This window comes from Acromyrmex echinatior, chromosome 1, assembly GCF_024713525.1.
Source record: "Acromyrmex echinatior isolate Ae372 chromosome 1, ASM2471352v2, whole genome shotgun sequence".
In the NCBI taxonomy this organism is placed as follows: domain Eukaryota; kingdom Metazoa; phylum Arthropoda; class Insecta; order Hymenoptera; family Formicidae; genus Acromyrmex; species Acromyrmex echinatior.
In genome coordinates this window covers 22008630-22026406 of record NC_141852.1, presented here as the reverse complement: position 1 = coordinate 22026406, position 17777 = coordinate 22008630, and the positions used below count along the sequence as shown (strand labels likewise).

The 17777-nt window shown below is 33.4% G+C and overlaps 1 protein-coding gene across 3 annotated transcripts in view; it reads left to right on the top strand.

Moving 5' to 3' along the window:
• dsd (attractin-like protein dsd) overlaps positions 1 to 17777 on the top strand; it is a 39004-nt gene that overhangs the window by 12373 nt on the left and 8854 nt on the right. Inside the window, exons 2-11 of one of the 3 annotated variants that reach the window (XM_011055891.2) lie at positions 10194 to 10541; positions 11870 to 12051; positions 13390 to 13784; positions 14412 to 15007; positions 15114 to 15603; positions 15843 to 16251; positions 16334 to 16477; positions 16582 to 16734; positions 16821 to 17208; positions 17413 to 17650. In XM_011055891.2, coding sequence (XP_011054193.1) covers positions 10194 to 10541; positions 11870 to 12051; positions 13390 to 13784; positions 14412 to 15007; positions 15114 to 15603; positions 15843 to 16251; positions 16334 to 16477; positions 16582 to 16734; positions 16821 to 17208; positions 17413 to 17650 — 3343 coding nt within the window. Of the gene's footprint in view, positions 1 to 10193; positions 10542 to 11869; positions 12052 to 13389; positions 13785 to 14411; positions 15008 to 15113; positions 15604 to 15842; positions 16252 to 16333; positions 16478 to 16581; positions 16735 to 16820; positions 17209 to 17390; positions 17651 to 17777 lie in introns of those variants that run through there. The other 2 variants (XM_011055892.2, XM_011055893.2) reach the window with 2 other exon arrangements.

The following is a 17777-nucleotide window of genomic DNA, read 5'->3' as shown; positions in this document are numbered from 1 at the left end:
GAAATAGAAAATTTATAAAATATAACATAATATATTCTCTTACTTTCAGCCACATAAGTCAATAGAGTTACAAATTATAAAGAAATAATAATAAACTTAAGAAATTAAAATAAATTAAAATAGACAAATATTATTATATGTCGTTTGAATGAAATATAAATTACAAATTTTCCGCTAGGTACCGATAATAAATGCTTGGATATTATGATTTACAACAAGAGAAAAATGGAAACAATGTGTATTTTCACAGAAATTAAGTGCCAGATTAAATATAAGTCTTTGATTGAAATACTTAAAGAATTTGTCGATAATGCCAAGAATTTGACTTCCATTATTGAAACCAAGAAGATTCAGCTTAAAGAAATAAAAAATCTGAGAAAAAAATTCTTTTTTCTTAATTTCAATGAAAATGTAATAATAAATTAAAAACGTTATGCATACAAACTATATTTTGTTCTTTACGTATTTTGTGAAATTTCTATAAATGGAGAGTATGTTGAAACCTTTGATAGTGCTGTACATAATTGAAATTCACTACAAATGAAATATTAACATTATCATATCAAATGATTACCGTTCGGAATTTGCTTTTCAACAATGTAACCACAATGTGTTTGCTGTATATTGTTGTTCACATTGCTGGGAAAACTTCAATATTATCGCCTCGTAATATATGCTACAATTCAATAAACACACATTTCGCTTACGCGGAGCAACTTTTATTACTTTTTGGGAAAGAGCATTTTTTTACGTAAAATTCTCGATTTTATACGTTGTTTTATTCGCGAATCACAAGGCGGCATAAACCAGTTCGCTGCGAACGTCAAAGTGAGAATTAAAATCGAAATCTGACCACGCGCGCGCGCGCGCGCGACGAGTTCGATTTTCGATGGATATGCGAAAAGGAACGTTACACCGATCATCGCGTTCTATTTATTCGCGGAAAAGAATTGCAAAAAAAAAAACAGAAAAATCGATATTGCACGAACGAAAAATATTACGGTTTCAATTTCTGACGATGAACATCCTAATCTCAAAAAAAAAAAATCCTCTTCTGGCACTCATCCGTCTATTCGTGTGAGCGTCAAGGAAATCTTTCACGCGGTTTTTATGAGACGTTATTATCCGGCGCCTGCTCGTTCGACGTCTGAATTTCACGCACCACGAAGCCGACCGATGCTAATAAAAACCGGATTCAGAACCGGTAGAATTCGCGATTTTTATGAACTGCTACACGTCTCGGCATCTGGTACACGATTGTGCCGCCTTCGCGACACAATGCCATTTTCACGACAAAAATTTTACAAAACTTATTGTGGAGAATAAAACGACACAACAGAAATATTCTCAAAAGAATTTCAAGTTGTGATAACATCTTCCTGTAAAAACTTAAGTGACCTTTTATGATGATGTGGCGCAACTCTTAATCTACGATCTAAAGTGATCTACGTAAGGGAATTAAAGGAAAAATAAAAGTGATGAATAACTTGCTAATTAAGCTTTTGATGAAAATTTTATGAATATTGAATGTAAATTACACAAGAATACACGGAGAGAATTTATTCTTGAAGTTTAGCTTAAAAATCATAGTAATCGTGGGACAACGTAAGATTTAAAATTTTATGTGATTCTCTTTGATTTATATTTTTATAATAAAATATAAAATATGTTTGATTTATTTTACTAAAAAGCATAGTAAAATTTCAATAATTTTAAAATTTATGTTATTTATGTTAAACAGTTTATGAATTTTTAATGTTTTAATTAGAATGGATAATTCATATTAATATTGTTTAATAAATTTAATGTTTTAAATAGATGGAAAAAAGTACTGACAAACATATAAAATATTTTACTTTAACTAAATGTGTATAAATGATAGATCGACTTATTTTTTAATGTGCGAATGAAAATCTAATGGTTCATGCTATTTTGAATATAGTAATTATGATTTAAATCTGTCTATCTAAATCAATCGTCCTTGAAACTTTAATTATTAATAATTTTTTAACTAAAAGTGTGCAAACGAAAAATCGATTTGTTGCGGAATATATAAAATGCGAAAATCTATCGATTGAGACTATAGTTAAATCTAGTTTGCTCGTAATTGGAGGACTAGTGTGAAATTAATCTCTCTAAAATTGTTTGCTTAATAACTTTTTCACCAGCAGTGTGCATACATGTGCAACGATAATCGTATGAGCTATAGCTCGTATGAGTTAATTTTTTCAAAAGTTGGGTGCGCCAACTTTATATCGATTTTACGAAGTGTATTATAAATATTGTGTATTAAAACAATTTATAATTTGCTTCGTAATTTTTACTACTATATTTATAAAATGATTTTTGTTTCAGAAATTTCTATCATTATTACTATAATAATTATACACAATAGTATATAATGCCAAATTGTCCCACGTTTATCACTAAACATGGTAAAATTTATAACGAATTTTATGGTAAAATGTAAATGAAAAATTCTTTCCGTGTACAAATTCTGTTAATTTTTTTATGATTTTGCGTCTCTACTGCTAGTGAAATTAAATGTATTCGCAAACGGAATTGAAGTTTTGTGCAGAATTTAAAATAATGTTTTTATTTTATATGTGAATGTATACCAGAATTTAAACATTTATCACAACTTATTTTTAGATGCTGCGTCAATTTTTTACTGGAGTATGTTCCAGTTCTTAGAAAAGATTCAAAAATCTTTTTATACATTCGTAAAATCTATTTGTGTCTTATTCATGTTACATGCGTTAGAATACTTAAAAATGCAGAAATATCAAAAACACTGCACTAAAAATACTAATGGTTGTGATTTATCTATTATTTCTTGTTTTTTCGTTTCTGCCTGTTTGAAATTGCTAGGATTGTTTTGCTAACATAGCTGTAAGATGATTAAAACATGTGATATGCGAGAAAATGTTACTTTATAGAGCGTTGTCTACTATAAAGTGAATATATGAGAAATTGACCTTTGAAATTGTACGATAAGTGAACGATTGTAGTGAAATCAAGACCGAAATAATGGCTTCACTTCATCACATTACAACACTTACAATAAACTTAACATTATTGCGCTAGTAAAAAAAAAATTCTAATTACGTAAGAGAATATCTCGTTAGGTTCATTTTTTTCAGCTACACCCTCCCTTTGCATCTGTTGCTTTTTCTTTTAGTCTCTTTAAACGAGCATATACTCTCATTACGTTTCTACAGAGAAAGAGAGCGGGGAAGAGAGAGAGAGAGAGAGAGAGAGAGAGAGAGAGAGAGAGAGAGAGAGAGAAAAACTTCTCTCATTACAAAGCGAGAGAGAAGCGAGACAGTTATGTTAGTGTCTCTTCTTACACGCATTCGAATATCATATCTTCTTAATTTCGAATTGTTGTAAGAACATTCGAAATTTTTTTCGTGCCTGCAAAATTAATTAATATATAAGCAAATGAAATTTAAAATGCTTACGAGGATCATAGCATGACAAATCTGTATAACTGCACATATCGTTCTCTTATTTTATAAAAGTGACATAATTAAAAAAATTAAGTTTTTTAGAAAAGAAGAAAAACTATTTTTTAACTTAACAGAGAATTATTGACTAATCACATAATATTAAAAAAAATATATATATTTTTATAAATATGATCAAATGTTATTTTTATCAATTTCGTTTTACAAAATTGATAAAAATGACATATCTTAAAAAATCATCCTTTTTAAGTTTTGATGAATTTGACTTATAAAATTAAACAATTCAAAATAATCGTTCGAAAATAATGTAATTTGAAATATCACCAACAGTTTATTTTGATCACCAAACTGACTTTCAATTCTAAATGTTCTTTGTAGAAAGTTCTCCTTTTTATTTGCAAGAATGATAACTCAAAATATATCATTCTTGTAAAAAATATTAGGATCTCTTTGAAAACTTTAAGAATAACATAAATGCTATTTGGATAGATTCGAAATTAAATTAGTTTATTTTTGATTAATATTAATAATAATAAAGTAATCTTTATTTAACTTATTCATGGTAATATAATTTGAAAATCACATTATTTTAGGTGTGGCTAAGTAAGAGAACGATATGCATTTTTCGACACTTCGTTTTAAACTTTCCAATGATTTTTGTCTTTTTTATTTTATTAAGAGGAACACTCTTTACCAGATAATTTTCTGTTCAAACATCTCTGATGAATTCTTCAAATCATTCCGGCGCATCACGTGTAAATGAATGCAGTTTAATGTGACATTGTTCTGTCCTTCATCGATTCTGAAGTCTCGAATCGAGATCAAATTAAGTATGCTTTTTTTTCTACAAAGAAGACGATTTTATTTTATGGTACACGCTAAGTACTTCTCTCATTTAAATAAGGAGATCCTTAAAGACAAACTTTCTTTTCTTGCTTTTGTCCTCTTTTTTTAATTCTCTTTCAATCTTATTCTTGAGTCTTGTTCAATCGTCACACCTCCATTAGCTGTATTGTTACATAAGTAGATATTCAAGAGGACTTTCACAGAGATTATCTAAAGTGTGTCTCGTGGCAACATATTATTTTGAGTCTGTTCCAAGTTTAGCCTCTTTTCCACTGTGAAAGATTGGAAGTATGTATTAAATGTGATTATCGTTCTCATTTCACGTTATTTTAATTCTGATTGGGGCGTCCGGATATCGATTATTCATCGGCGAAATGATAAATGACTAACACATTCATAATTTGGTTCGATCACACAAGTTGCAATCCGTGTTCAAAATTTCACGTTTCTGTTAAATCGGAATCATCGTGATATCGAGTAATGTGCTCGTACTGATGTCACTGATATTAATACCTTACATTGTGCTTTGTATATTAATTTCTTCATTGATTTACAATATTATGACACATTTCCTGTTAGATTAATTCGATATTCACCTAGAGAAACAGAGAGACTTATCCGCGATTATGTATTTACATAATTTGAAATTTTACATAGTTGAGAAGCGATTTTGAAAATTGAAGTTAATTTTCTTCATATCAGGTAAAGCAAATATTGATATAGACATAAGGAAGCAAATTCACTCGCATTCGTTGAATTTATTCACGTCTTTTAAAACGAATTCGTACTGCTAAAAACATCCGTCCAACATTAAATAAAGAATAAATCAATCGGTCATTGAACTTGACATCGAACATGATTCCCGTTTTATTAATCATCATATAAAGAAATACGATGCTGCGTTCACGAGAGTGAGGTCTATTTCTGATCATGATGCTTACAAGGCGCTCTTAATAAGACGCGGAATTTCATACGATCGTGCATCGCTCCGATAATAATTAAATCAGTAATGCTCGATAAGAATCCGAAGTATTTTCACTTGTCGATCCATTTGCAATTCTTATCGTAAATAGATAATTCTTCGTAATTATATAAATTTTATATCTACATGAATATCGTTGAATTAAAGATGTATCTAAAGACGGTACCGAAAAATTTTTTTATAAAAATTTCATAAATTGTTCTATTACATCTGTATATCGGTGTAAAATTTGAACATTGTTCTCTCATTATATAATTTAAAAATATTTAATTTTTTGTTTGTTTTGATTTTTATGCGTTTTGTGATATTTATTTGCAAATTTGATGACGAAGTAAAATTAAGAATCAAATTTTACACTTTACTGATCAAATAATAATAAAAATATTCGTACAAAAGTTTATTTGGACTTACTCATTTAAAAGTTGACTTGAAACTGCAGACAAAAATAAAGTTATTTTAGTGCATAAAATTTATTATAAATCAAATTTGTTGTTTCGTTTTTTACAGTTAATTTCAGGATGTATTTACAGGCCAACATCATCTTTTTAAAATGATATTGGCTACACTGTAAAAATAAAATGTTAATTTTAACTTAAAAACATATAATTTTTAAAATATGCAAAAATGTTATAATTAACATGTTTGTGTTAATTTTAACATTTTGCGTGTCTCAAAAAGTCTATTGTATATCTGTAAGATAAGATTAACATTTCATTTTTTACAGTATATATATTAGCTTATTTTGTCTCATTCTTTGACTAATACTTTTATCTGATATTGTGTAGCCAAAATTATTTTCCTAAGATTCTGAAGAATTGTTTTCTTTTTTACGAAATTTTACTCGTGTTTATTTACTTTTTTAATGAATAATTATTAATTTATTTTTCACGAAGATTATGCGCTTATCTTATCTTTTTAGTAAGTACCGTTTAGAAAGAATCGTTTTATCTTTTTAAATATATGTTTACTCCGAGTAAATACCTTTAAACATCTTTTTATCTTTTTATCTTTTTAAATATATGTTTACGTTGTGAAGGAGATAAAAATTCTGAAGGTATTTGATCTCCTCTTGCCAATAATTAATCAGCTGTTATTTACAGCGATCCTCATTCTTCCATTCTGCGCTTGAAGTTAGCAGCCGCGTACTTAATACAGTATGCTAATTTCGTGTTGGCTTCCATTCTGATGCTCGTACTGTAATGGGCATGTGGCAACTTCAGCAATTGCGATAATAATACGCACTGCGCAATTCTTGACGAGAAGGCGTAATCTACAATCTCATTATGCCGCCTCTGTTTTTTTCTTTCTTTTCGACCGCGTATCTATTAGCGAGGACTTATCATGTTTCTGTCGAAATTAAAGGATTAACCGCATTGCATTTTAACATGAAGAATGTACAATAAATTTTAATTTTTAATGTAAAAAATTTACTGTGTTTATTTTGTCTTAGTACAAAACTTAATTAAACATAAAGATTAAATGACTTTTCTAGCCGAGAGAATTCTTAGCAATTATTTAATTTAATAAGAATTTATTTATAAATATTGTATTTATAAATATAATAATAGAATAATAATTCACCTTGCCATTAATAAATGGAGCGAATATCTTGCACAAATGTCGAACAATTGTTAGACGTGCAATAGATTATTCATTGAAGGGAATGTGGAGTGGAAATGAAACCAGCTTGCAAAGAAACGTAAAATTCTCGAAGCCGCTTTTATAGCCGTCTCTAACGCATGCTTTTCGTATTTATTATTACCACAGAGAAAGAGGGGAGAGGGGGGGAGGGAAATATCTTTTTCGCTGTAAACCTCAGCAGTGTCCTTGTTGTTGAGCTTCCACGATAACAGTCACGATTGAAATAAAGAAGGCCAACTTCTCTGTAATGAAAATGATTAGATAAAAACGCGTTCTATGTTTTGTGTTATCCTTGAAATTATTTTCCAAAGCTATATGCATTTTTTTTTTAAATTACCTCAATGATAACAGCTATTGTTCTTGACGTTAATTCCTAGTTCATTTATCCGCGGGAAAAAATGACTTTTCCGCGCTGACTATTTAATCGAAATTGTTCAGAATTATACGGTCAAAGGTAAAAAAAAGATCGCGGCTAATCGTGAGAATTGCGCGTGTAATGCTACTAATTGCAAATGCATCGCTATGCGGTATGTAAATACGGCGCATCGTGGCGTTACACTGTTTCTCGTATCAATCATGACAGCGGATGACTCCACGAAAGTCGTTCTTTTTACATGGCATATTGTTATTCCTACGTCATTGATGCATCCTCCTTTTGTCTTGAATTGCCCATGGTCGCAAACACATGTGCGCATTACTAGAACGCAAATGATCTTTATGCCACGTTGTCGCGCTGTTAATCATCACGCTCTCTCAATTAAATTTCTTCGTCTTTCCCTTAATTAATTGTGCGACATACATTTCTACGTCGCTAATTGTCGGTATATCTTCAATTATATTAATGGCTCTTGTTATTCGATCAATGACATCGATTGCTCCAACATTTGACATTTCTAATAAAATCTTGATTGATTGAACATCGCGAAACCGGTCTGTTATTTTAGTATAGCACTCTGACATTTTCACGAGCTCGTTATAGGATCTCATTGCGTATCCCTTTTATATTCTGAAATTAATCGGTAATTGAAGTCAGGACTGGAATTAATATTAACTTTTGGGATTGATGAGAGCTGATCGCTCTCTATTATATTATATATTGAAATAAAAAAATCATTTTAGCAAATTTAAATCGACCGTAAGAGAGTTGAATTTATCTTATTGTTGTAGGGTAAACTTAACTTTTTTTAAAGAGTACATGGAAGAAGAAAAAAGTTTGATTGAAAGTACTGAGATTATCATAAAAAAAAAAATAAGTGTAAGAAATTCTAAAGATCTTCTCTTATATCCAAGGCTTAAGTTCTTTTTTCCTTTTTCTTTCGATACAAATTTAAAAGTTTAATATCTTTTTATATATTTTCTCGTTTAATTACGCCACGCCTGTTTCCGCATCTTTGCCTTCGAGTGCAGAAACGATGACTTGCAGCTTTAAGATGCGCTGCACTTTCTCCGAACGTGTTGAGAACGTCGAATGTCATTTTTCATTCTGCTGACTTCCGGTTCGTCTCGTATCTCCATCATTATGGGCTTACGAGTGCGTTCGTCGGATAAAAAAAAATAATTAATGAAGTTAGCGCGTTAGGATCTCATTGACGATGATGTACCCGCTTGATGTTGCTCTTCCGTATCGCGCTCGTTGCATCCGCCTGATCAGCATATCGATGCACACGACGCAACGAAATACGTACGACCGTTTGGATTATTCGGATTATATTACCATTATTCGTGTTTACAAACGCGATATATTGATTGAATTAATTTTAATTTTATTAACACTCTAGCAATAGGAAGATAATGAAAGAGGAAGAAGGGAGAGAGGAGAGAGAGAGAAGCGAGGAAAGGAGAGAAGACTTTACTCATTTACATTTAGGATCACAAAAACGCACACACTTTTATTCTCTCTCTCTCTCTCTCTCTCTCTCTCTCTCTCTCTCTCTCTCTCTCTCTCTCTCTCTCTTTCTCTCTCTAAAACAAACACAAGAACTATCATGATTTCAACCGCCTACTTCGCAGCAACGAACTTTGTGCTCGACGTATTTTGTGTGTGTGTGTGTGTGTGTGTGTGTGTGTGCGTGCGCGCGCGCGCGCGCGCGCGTGTGTGAGAGAGAGAGAGAGAGAGAGAGTCTCTCCTTCATATATTTTATTATATATATATATATTTATATATTATATATATCGCTTACATTCATAACTTATTTACAACTAGAATTATTTTTAAATGTTAATGCAAGCACATTTAACTCAGTACATTTTTATATCATTAAAATTGCAAGAATTATACATACCTGTGTAATCTATTAAAACTATTGTCTGTTATTATAATATAGATTGCACAAAATATATGATTATATATATATATATAAATATATATATATATATATATATATATATACAAGATGTTTTTTTTTTCAATCATGGGAAACGTCGTTACTCGCTCTAACATCTCTGTCAAAAGTTACAGTGTTGCCGGATCTTTCCGTCGAATATGGCCAACCCTGTATATATATATATATATATATATATGTATGTATGTATGTATGTATGTGATAATACGACAATATACCATAATATAAAAAGTCAAACTTTGTTTTTTACAATACAATTTTTTTGCATTAAAGTTACATCATAAGAAATAAAGTTTGATTTTTATATTATCATATATATTATCGTTTTATAAATTTTTTTTACATTTATCATAGCACTGTAAAAATAGTGATTACTTCATGATTATTTCTTTTTGTTCTTTAAATAAACACATACTTTGTCTTCATCTGTTATTTCATCAATAAAATGCTAATTTATCTCATTGTGTCGGTACATTATCAAGATTATGTTGGTACATGATCAAGATTAATATCTTATTCATGTTTGCCATATGATGCAAAATAGTTTAAAATCTAACATGAGAACTGGGGGTCGTTGCAGACTACACTTGAGTATCAGTTATTACCGATTTATAAATAATTTTTTTTCAACGTTTATACAACGGTGTACTGATAATGAAGATTTAAAACGAACCGAAACGTGTGAAATTGAAGTCGATTTAATGTTTCATATATTAAATATATACGAAACATTAATTCAACTTCAATTTTCTTGTTGCGCTCTAATCACCACACTAATTCCTATTAATCATTATTTTAATTATAAGGATCATCATCATTATTTTAACTACTATTAGTTTTATAGATATTAAAATCTAATGCTCACATCAAGATGATGGCTTGTATAATTGGATGTTCTTGTTCTTCTGGCAGATTATCAGAGAGAATTGGGAGCATCCACGATGGCTTTGGCAACTATACTGCGGATGTAAGGTGCTCCTGGCTGATTGAGAGCAGTCCGAACACGAAGATACGGATGCACGTGGAGCAATTTGCGACAGAATGCGGCTGGGACCATTTGTATATCTACGACGGTGATAGCGTCGAGGCGCCGCTGCTGGCCGTCTTCTCCGGCCTGATGCACAAGGACAGCTATCATATACGCCGTGTGCCGGAAGTAATAGCGCGATCCGGTAGCGCGTTATTGCACTTTTATTCCGATGTCGCATACAACATGAGCGGCTTTAACATTACATATAAAATCAACGCTTGCCCAAGCAGGTGAGCGCACCGCGCTGCTGACCGCGGTTTTCCTAATTCCTCTAACTTCTTTTCACCTCTTAATATATTTGAAATGGCGCACGAAATATCATACAATCATACTACTTACTTTATATACTTACTTTATATACTTATGACACATTTATTTTTAACAAAATTATAGAACTGGTATAGAATTATTAAAGCTTGGAAAATAGAATATTAAATAGTATGCCATTTCGTACGTCATCCTATATACAATATTTGTCCCAATTTATACTTAAATTTTATATTAAAAAATTTATATTTTTCTTTCATTGAGTATACTAAGAAATGATTCATTGCGTTTGCTAAACATTATATTTAATCAGTGCAGTGTGCTGAAGGTAATTATAGCACAGTTAACATGTATACGATTGATACCTTTCTTAGTAAAATGATTCTTTCATGATAGAGAAAAGAAAATGAAGCGGGTCAATTTACGTTATCTATAAGATTATAGCGTAAGTTGATAGGTCGTAATAATATATCAGTTGATCCTAAAACGTGACTATTATGCAATAGTTTTTAGCAACTAGAAACATAATCCGACATTTTACTCGTGCGATTTGCAGCGATATCTTATCAGATCCGAATAAATTATTTCATGTCACACGTATCTGTTGAAAAAGAAAGAAATGGCGTTGGCGAGATACTTGACAAGGTGGCGGTCAATCTGAGAGGAATAGAATGAAGAGATTACACGGAGAGTGGCAACCGCCGATAACTCGTAATTGGGTCGCTGTCGACTTAGGAACTTTATCGAGCTTCCTCTGCGAGCCGGAAATACGCGTAATCCTATCTGCGTCACATTTGATAACATTACCTACGATACAGAAGGCGATTTCTGGCAAAAAAAAGCGCTTATGATTTTATCCGAAAGAACGGGGATTATTTTCAAGATACAACTAGTATTTTATCAAAGGCTTTGCTAGTTCGATTTTAGACATGATACATGAGAAACGAGGGTTATCTCCTTCTCGATACTGTTGTCATATAAAACTCTTTCAGGAAAATCTGACTTCAGATCCATCAGAAAATCCGTCAGAAGATCCATCATCCGAACCACCGTGTGTCATGATACATATATGCTTTTCCTGAATTATTTGCTTTTTTATCTTGCGTTCAAATATTGAGAGTAAACCTTTTTTGTAGAAAGAAGTTAATAGAGGCAAACAATGTATTATACGAATAAATAGCACATGAGAGTATTTGTATTTACTTAATAACGACGTTAAATCATTACGGTGGCACTGCGTCACTCGAAGATAAGATTGACTCAATGATATGACGTGCGTCACTTTTTGCAGGTATTCCCATATCGATTGTTCTGGTCACGGTGTGTGTATCGAGGGCACATGTACCTGCGACGCCATGTGGACCGGTGAGGCCTGCGACGTGCAGGTATGCCCGAACAATTGTTCGTTCCATCATGGGCAGGGCGAGTGTGATCGCGAGAGTCATCACTGCCGCTGTTTTCACGGCTTTAAAGGTAAAGAGATAACGAGGATGTGTAATGATGATATATAGTTGATAATGAGATACCGGAAATTATATTTCACGCATGTCCAAAAGTAAAATTAATTATAACATCTTTCAATAACTCTTGAAATAAGATATATTTTCACGAAATATATTCACGGAATATTTTCACTGCTCAATCCGAGCTACTATTCGACTCACGTAATGACTTTACATTCATGAAAAAAAAATGACATGAATTATTGTAGATCTTTTTGCATAATACATGTTGCATAAAGCATAAGAAAATCAAGTAGGCTTTTATTTTAAAAGGAAATGAAGAACTTTGATTGGTTCATTTTCTTATGTATCATGCATTTCACATCTTAAAAGTCTGTGCTGCAACTTTTAAAAGTTAACAATTCACAGTATATAAAAATTATTGATTAGATTTATCTAAAAAATAAAAAAAAATAGATACATTTTCGAGGCAAGAGCTGTTTGACATTGTAAATCTGCATTCTTTTGCTCTTTCTCGAAAATCGTTTGGCAATTCATATTTTTCTTATGTGTTATCTATTGGGTCATCTAAAAAGTATCCGCGGTACTTTGTCACTAGATATATGACCATCAACACACATCTAGTGACAAAAAACCGCGGATACTTTTTAGATGACCCAATACATGTCATCTTTCTATTCGCTGTCTGCTAGCTCGGCATCTCATATTTACAATGCCGGACGCAGCTAATATATCGTAAAACTCTATTTTTTAAGACAAAAAATATTGATGTCACATTTAAATATCAGAGAAGAAAAAGCAGCATTTTAGCGTTAACGCTTGTAATCGAAACTGTTTAAATTACAAAATTTTAGCCGTGGGAATAACAGCAACAGACCTATCGTTCCAACGTTGCTTGTTTTAACATGTGAAATTGCACCTTTAGATTGATGCAAGATCTGCGATGAAAAATAAAATAAAATTATAACGATGTGATTCAGCTACTACTTAAATACGTTCGAGATGATGTCTTTCCGATATTCGATCTAGGATAATAGTAATATATTAACATTATAATGTTTAATATCACACGATCGATGAATATTGTGATATTCGATATTTAAATGTTAGATATTATATTTCGTATATCCATTATTGGTACTAATAGTAGCATAAATTTTAATGTAATGAACACATAATATAAGAATTCATTTACTATATTTCTCAGAACAAGTAGAATGTGCTTGCAATCTTGTGTTGTAATAATTTTTCACGAATTATTATTGTTTGAACTGGAAATATAGTATAATAAATATAATGTTGAAATAAAAAATAGATATAGTCAAAATAAATTCATGTGCGATCGCAGGTGCGGATTGTAGTCAAAAAGGCGACCGTGGATTTTGGGAAAGTGTTACGTACAAGGATCTACCGCCGGACGGCTCAGCCAGTCACTGTTCCATCGTTTGGAAGGATTCGCTGTACGTGGTTGGCGGTGAGAGTTTCCATCGTGCCAAGATGATATACGTGTATGATTATAACGGCAATGTTTGGGAGACACCTCACGTCGAGGGCCGAATGCCGTTACCGCGATACGCGCACTCGTGCGTGCTATTCGGCGACAAGATATTCATGTACGGTGGCGTCGTGGAGAACTCCACCGTGACCAACGAGATCTGGGCGTTTGACGTGTCCGCCAAGATCTGGGAGAACGTTACCGTGCACGATAATTGTCACAACAAAACAATATGTGGCCCACTGAAGGTACGTGCGTTTTATTTTAAAAAATCCGAAGAATATAATGATTAAATTAATAAAGTAAATTGATAATGTATTAAGAAGGAATTTGAATTTGTAAGATACAAATAATTTTTGTTACAATGATTAATGTTTATTACAGTCAATAATAAACTACCAAAATTGCTGGAAATTTTTTGAACTACTTTACTATCTATATTTTATTATCTATAAGCGATTTTTGGTGATTGTTTGGTACATGTATCAAAATTGTTATTAATAAATGTTGATAGAAGTGGAGCTTATTTTTATAATCTGTACGTACAATTATCATGCTAAAACTGCTGGTTTTATTCATACGCACGAGTTTGATATTGTTTAAAAATAATTTCTTGCTCTAACATAATATATAGAAGAGACAGAGAAAGAGAGAGAGAGGAGGAAAGTGAGGGAGGAGAGAGAGAGAGAGAGAGAGAGAGAGAGAGAGAGAGAGAAAGAGAGAATCGGCTAGCTCTGTCTAAGAATCAAATACGCGAAAATATTCTGATACACTTTAATTGCCTGAATTACGCCAAAAATCGCCGTATGCTACTATTTTTATTTTTCAAATCCAAACTGAATTTCCTCCCTGATTTTAACAAATTATTTTTACAGGTAGCCGGGCACACTGCGACCCGGGTGAGTCATGGCAAGAAGGAGAAGATGGTTGTGATATTCGGCTATTCGCCACAGTATGGTTACTTAAACACCGTCCAGGAGTACTCTTTGGGTACGCGCGAGTGGCAGATTGTCAAGACGAGTGGTTTTCCGGTGAGGGGTGGTTATGGACACAGTTCCGCTTACGATCCCCTTACGAATCTCATTTACGTGTATGGTGGTTACGTGTCGGAATCACAAAGCACGCATATTTTGAGCAGTCGGCTGTACTCGTACCATCCTAATTATTGTGAATGGCGGTTGCTTACGTCGGCGCCGTCAGCGCGTTTCTTTCATACAGCTACCTTTGTCACGAGCGGACTGATGTTAGTGTTTGGCGGTAATATGCACAACGACACGCAGCAATCGCACGGCGCGCGATGCTACTCGGCTGATACGCTTGGCTACGATGTCACATGTGATACATGGCATCAGTACACCATGCCCAGAGATATGAGCGATCTTCCGCGATATGGTCACAGCGCAACCGTCTTTGAGAAGTCGATGTATATTTATGGCGGCTTTGATGGTGAAATGCTGTCTGACATGTTGAGGTACCAAATTTAATATATTTTGTTTTAAACAATCTTGTTCTATTATTTTATCTTATTTTAAAGTTTCTTATTTATCTGTGGATGTTGAGATATTGCTATTGCGCAGGTATACCCCCGGCAATTGCGAGCATTTAACGAATCAGAATCAGTGCCTGAATGCCAGAATAGGCGTAAAATGCGTGTGGCATAAACGAGATAATCGATGCCTGCAGATCACAAAGATTCCGCAACACGTGCTCAACCATAAAGAATACGACGAACACGATGGTATTTATATGAAATGTAACCTGGATGACAAGCCACCTCGTGGCATGACGTCGCATGCGGAGCTCTGTAAACTCTTCACCGACTGCGTTACATGCGTGCAAACCTCATACAATTGTGTATGGTGTGGCAAGAGTTGCCTGCATATGAGTTGCCGGGACAATCCAAATTCGCCGAATTCGGCTATCACAGAACTAGAGCATTGTGATCAGAACACTGGCATCGAATGTCTGCAACTACACACGTGCCATGCGTGTTCCAGCAATCCGCGTTGCATTTGGTCGTGGTCCAATGGACCCGATCGTTGCAAACCACAGTCAAAAATTCGGGAGGTACATATGAGAGCATATTTTATCACTTTACTGGCTGTACGGGATGGCGAAATTTCTTTTGAAATATTCCATATATAAATAATTATGAATATATATTTTAATTAAAATGTGATACTTAATATTGATAATATTTCTCGTGACAATCTTAGCTTATAAAGAATTAACGAGTAAATAATTAAATAAGTGAATTTAATTATTAAACAAATGATAATTATATGTCTTATTAATTTCTGAAACAGGTGAACATGTTGAACAGTACGATTCAACCACAGCGTTTGACGATGGATCCGTGCCGCAGTCCATGCGCAGAGTACACGGCGTGCCGCAATTGTACAGAATCTGACTGTATTTGGTGTCAAAACGAGGCCAAATGTGTAGACAAGAATGCGTATCCGGCCAGTTTTCCATACGGACAATGTCGCGAGTGGACAACGATAGACGCTCGGTGTCGTGCCACAGAAACCGGCAGGGAATGGTGTAGTTTCTATTCGTCATGCGCCGCTTGCCGATCGGATCCCGGTTGCGGCTGGTGCGATGACGGATCAGACACTGGGAAAGGTTCGTGTATGCCTGGTGGAGCTCGTGGACCCAGCAGCAAAACCTCGAACACATGTTTACTTGAACATTGGTACTTCACAAAATGTCCAAGTAAGCAAAATTTTTTGTTTAATCTTAATTCTTTTTATATCATATATCACTTTTACTAATTCGATTTCTTTAATTTTCACAGCTTGTCAGTGTAACGGTCATAGTAGGTGTCTTCCAAATACTAGTGAATGCATTCAGCCATGCGGAAACTTGACTTATGGATCACACTGTGACAAGTGTATTCCCGGCTTTTATGGTAGTCCACTCAATGGAGCCACATGTCAGCGTACGTAGTATCTTCTTTTATTATATTATTAATGTCATTATCATTTCCAATCGTTACAAACGATAAAAAGACATTTTAATGACACTTGTGCACTCTTATTACAGCTTGCTCCTGCAATAATCAAGGTACTCTATGCACGAGCGAGACGGGTAAATGTTATTGCACAACTAAAGGTATTATCGGCGATCACTGCGAACGTTGTGACGTATCTGGTCTCTATCATGGAGATCCTACGATTAATAAAGGGTCCTGTTTCTGTGAGTTAACTGATATTTCATTTTATAATTTAATACCTTCATTTCAATAAAATTATCCCCATTGTTCTCATGCGTTTGCGTTTTAGATGACTTAGCTATCGACTATCAATTTACGTTTAATTTGAGCAAAAAAGAGGATCGTCATTATCGAGCAATCAACTTTAAAAATTCGCCACCGAAAGCCGACATTGATGCTGAGTTCTCCATCACATGTTCCGTGCTTGCCAAGATGAATGTCAGCATCAAGAAAGTAAATAGTGACGAAGTGAAACTGGTGACCAACGCAAATTGCACAACGACTATGTACAAGCACCGTTTTAGCAAAGCAGACTACAACTTCGGCAGCGAAGATAACAATACTCTTACTACATTTTACGTATATGTCTATGACTTTCAACCGCCGTTGTGGATCCAAATCTCGTTCTCTCAATACTCCAAACTGAATTTACAGCAGTTTTTCATTACATTTTGCACGTGAGTACCATAATTTGGACTTTGGAGCAATTTTTAATCTAAAATAAAGCGATTAAAATTGCGTTAAATCTTTAATAAGTGCAATACACAAAAAACAATCTTGAGAGATAACAAATATCCATTGACCGTTTACGCTTTATTTTTTCAAATTTCTATACTTTTTTTGCCATGTTGAACCTCAGGCAGTACTTACTTGTAAACTAGAGATTACATGCCACCGCACAGGTGCTTCCTCGCTCTGTTACTGGTGGCTGCCATTCTCTGGAAGATCAAGCAAAAATACGACATGTATCGACGAAGACAAAGGCTCTTCCTAGAAATGGAGCAAATGGCTAGCAGGGCATTCAGTCAAGTTCTAGTGGAAATTGAGAGACGTGATGTTGACAACTCGGATTCAGAACGCGGTGACGCCGACTTTACTAATTGTCGTAAAAAGAAGAAGGTAAATGTGAATGATTCTTTTTTAGATGTCATATGTATTTTTAATGAATATCTAATTGTGCCTGTATTTCTGATTAAACATATACATTTAATATTAAATGATTTTATTGTAAAGAAAAAGTGAATTT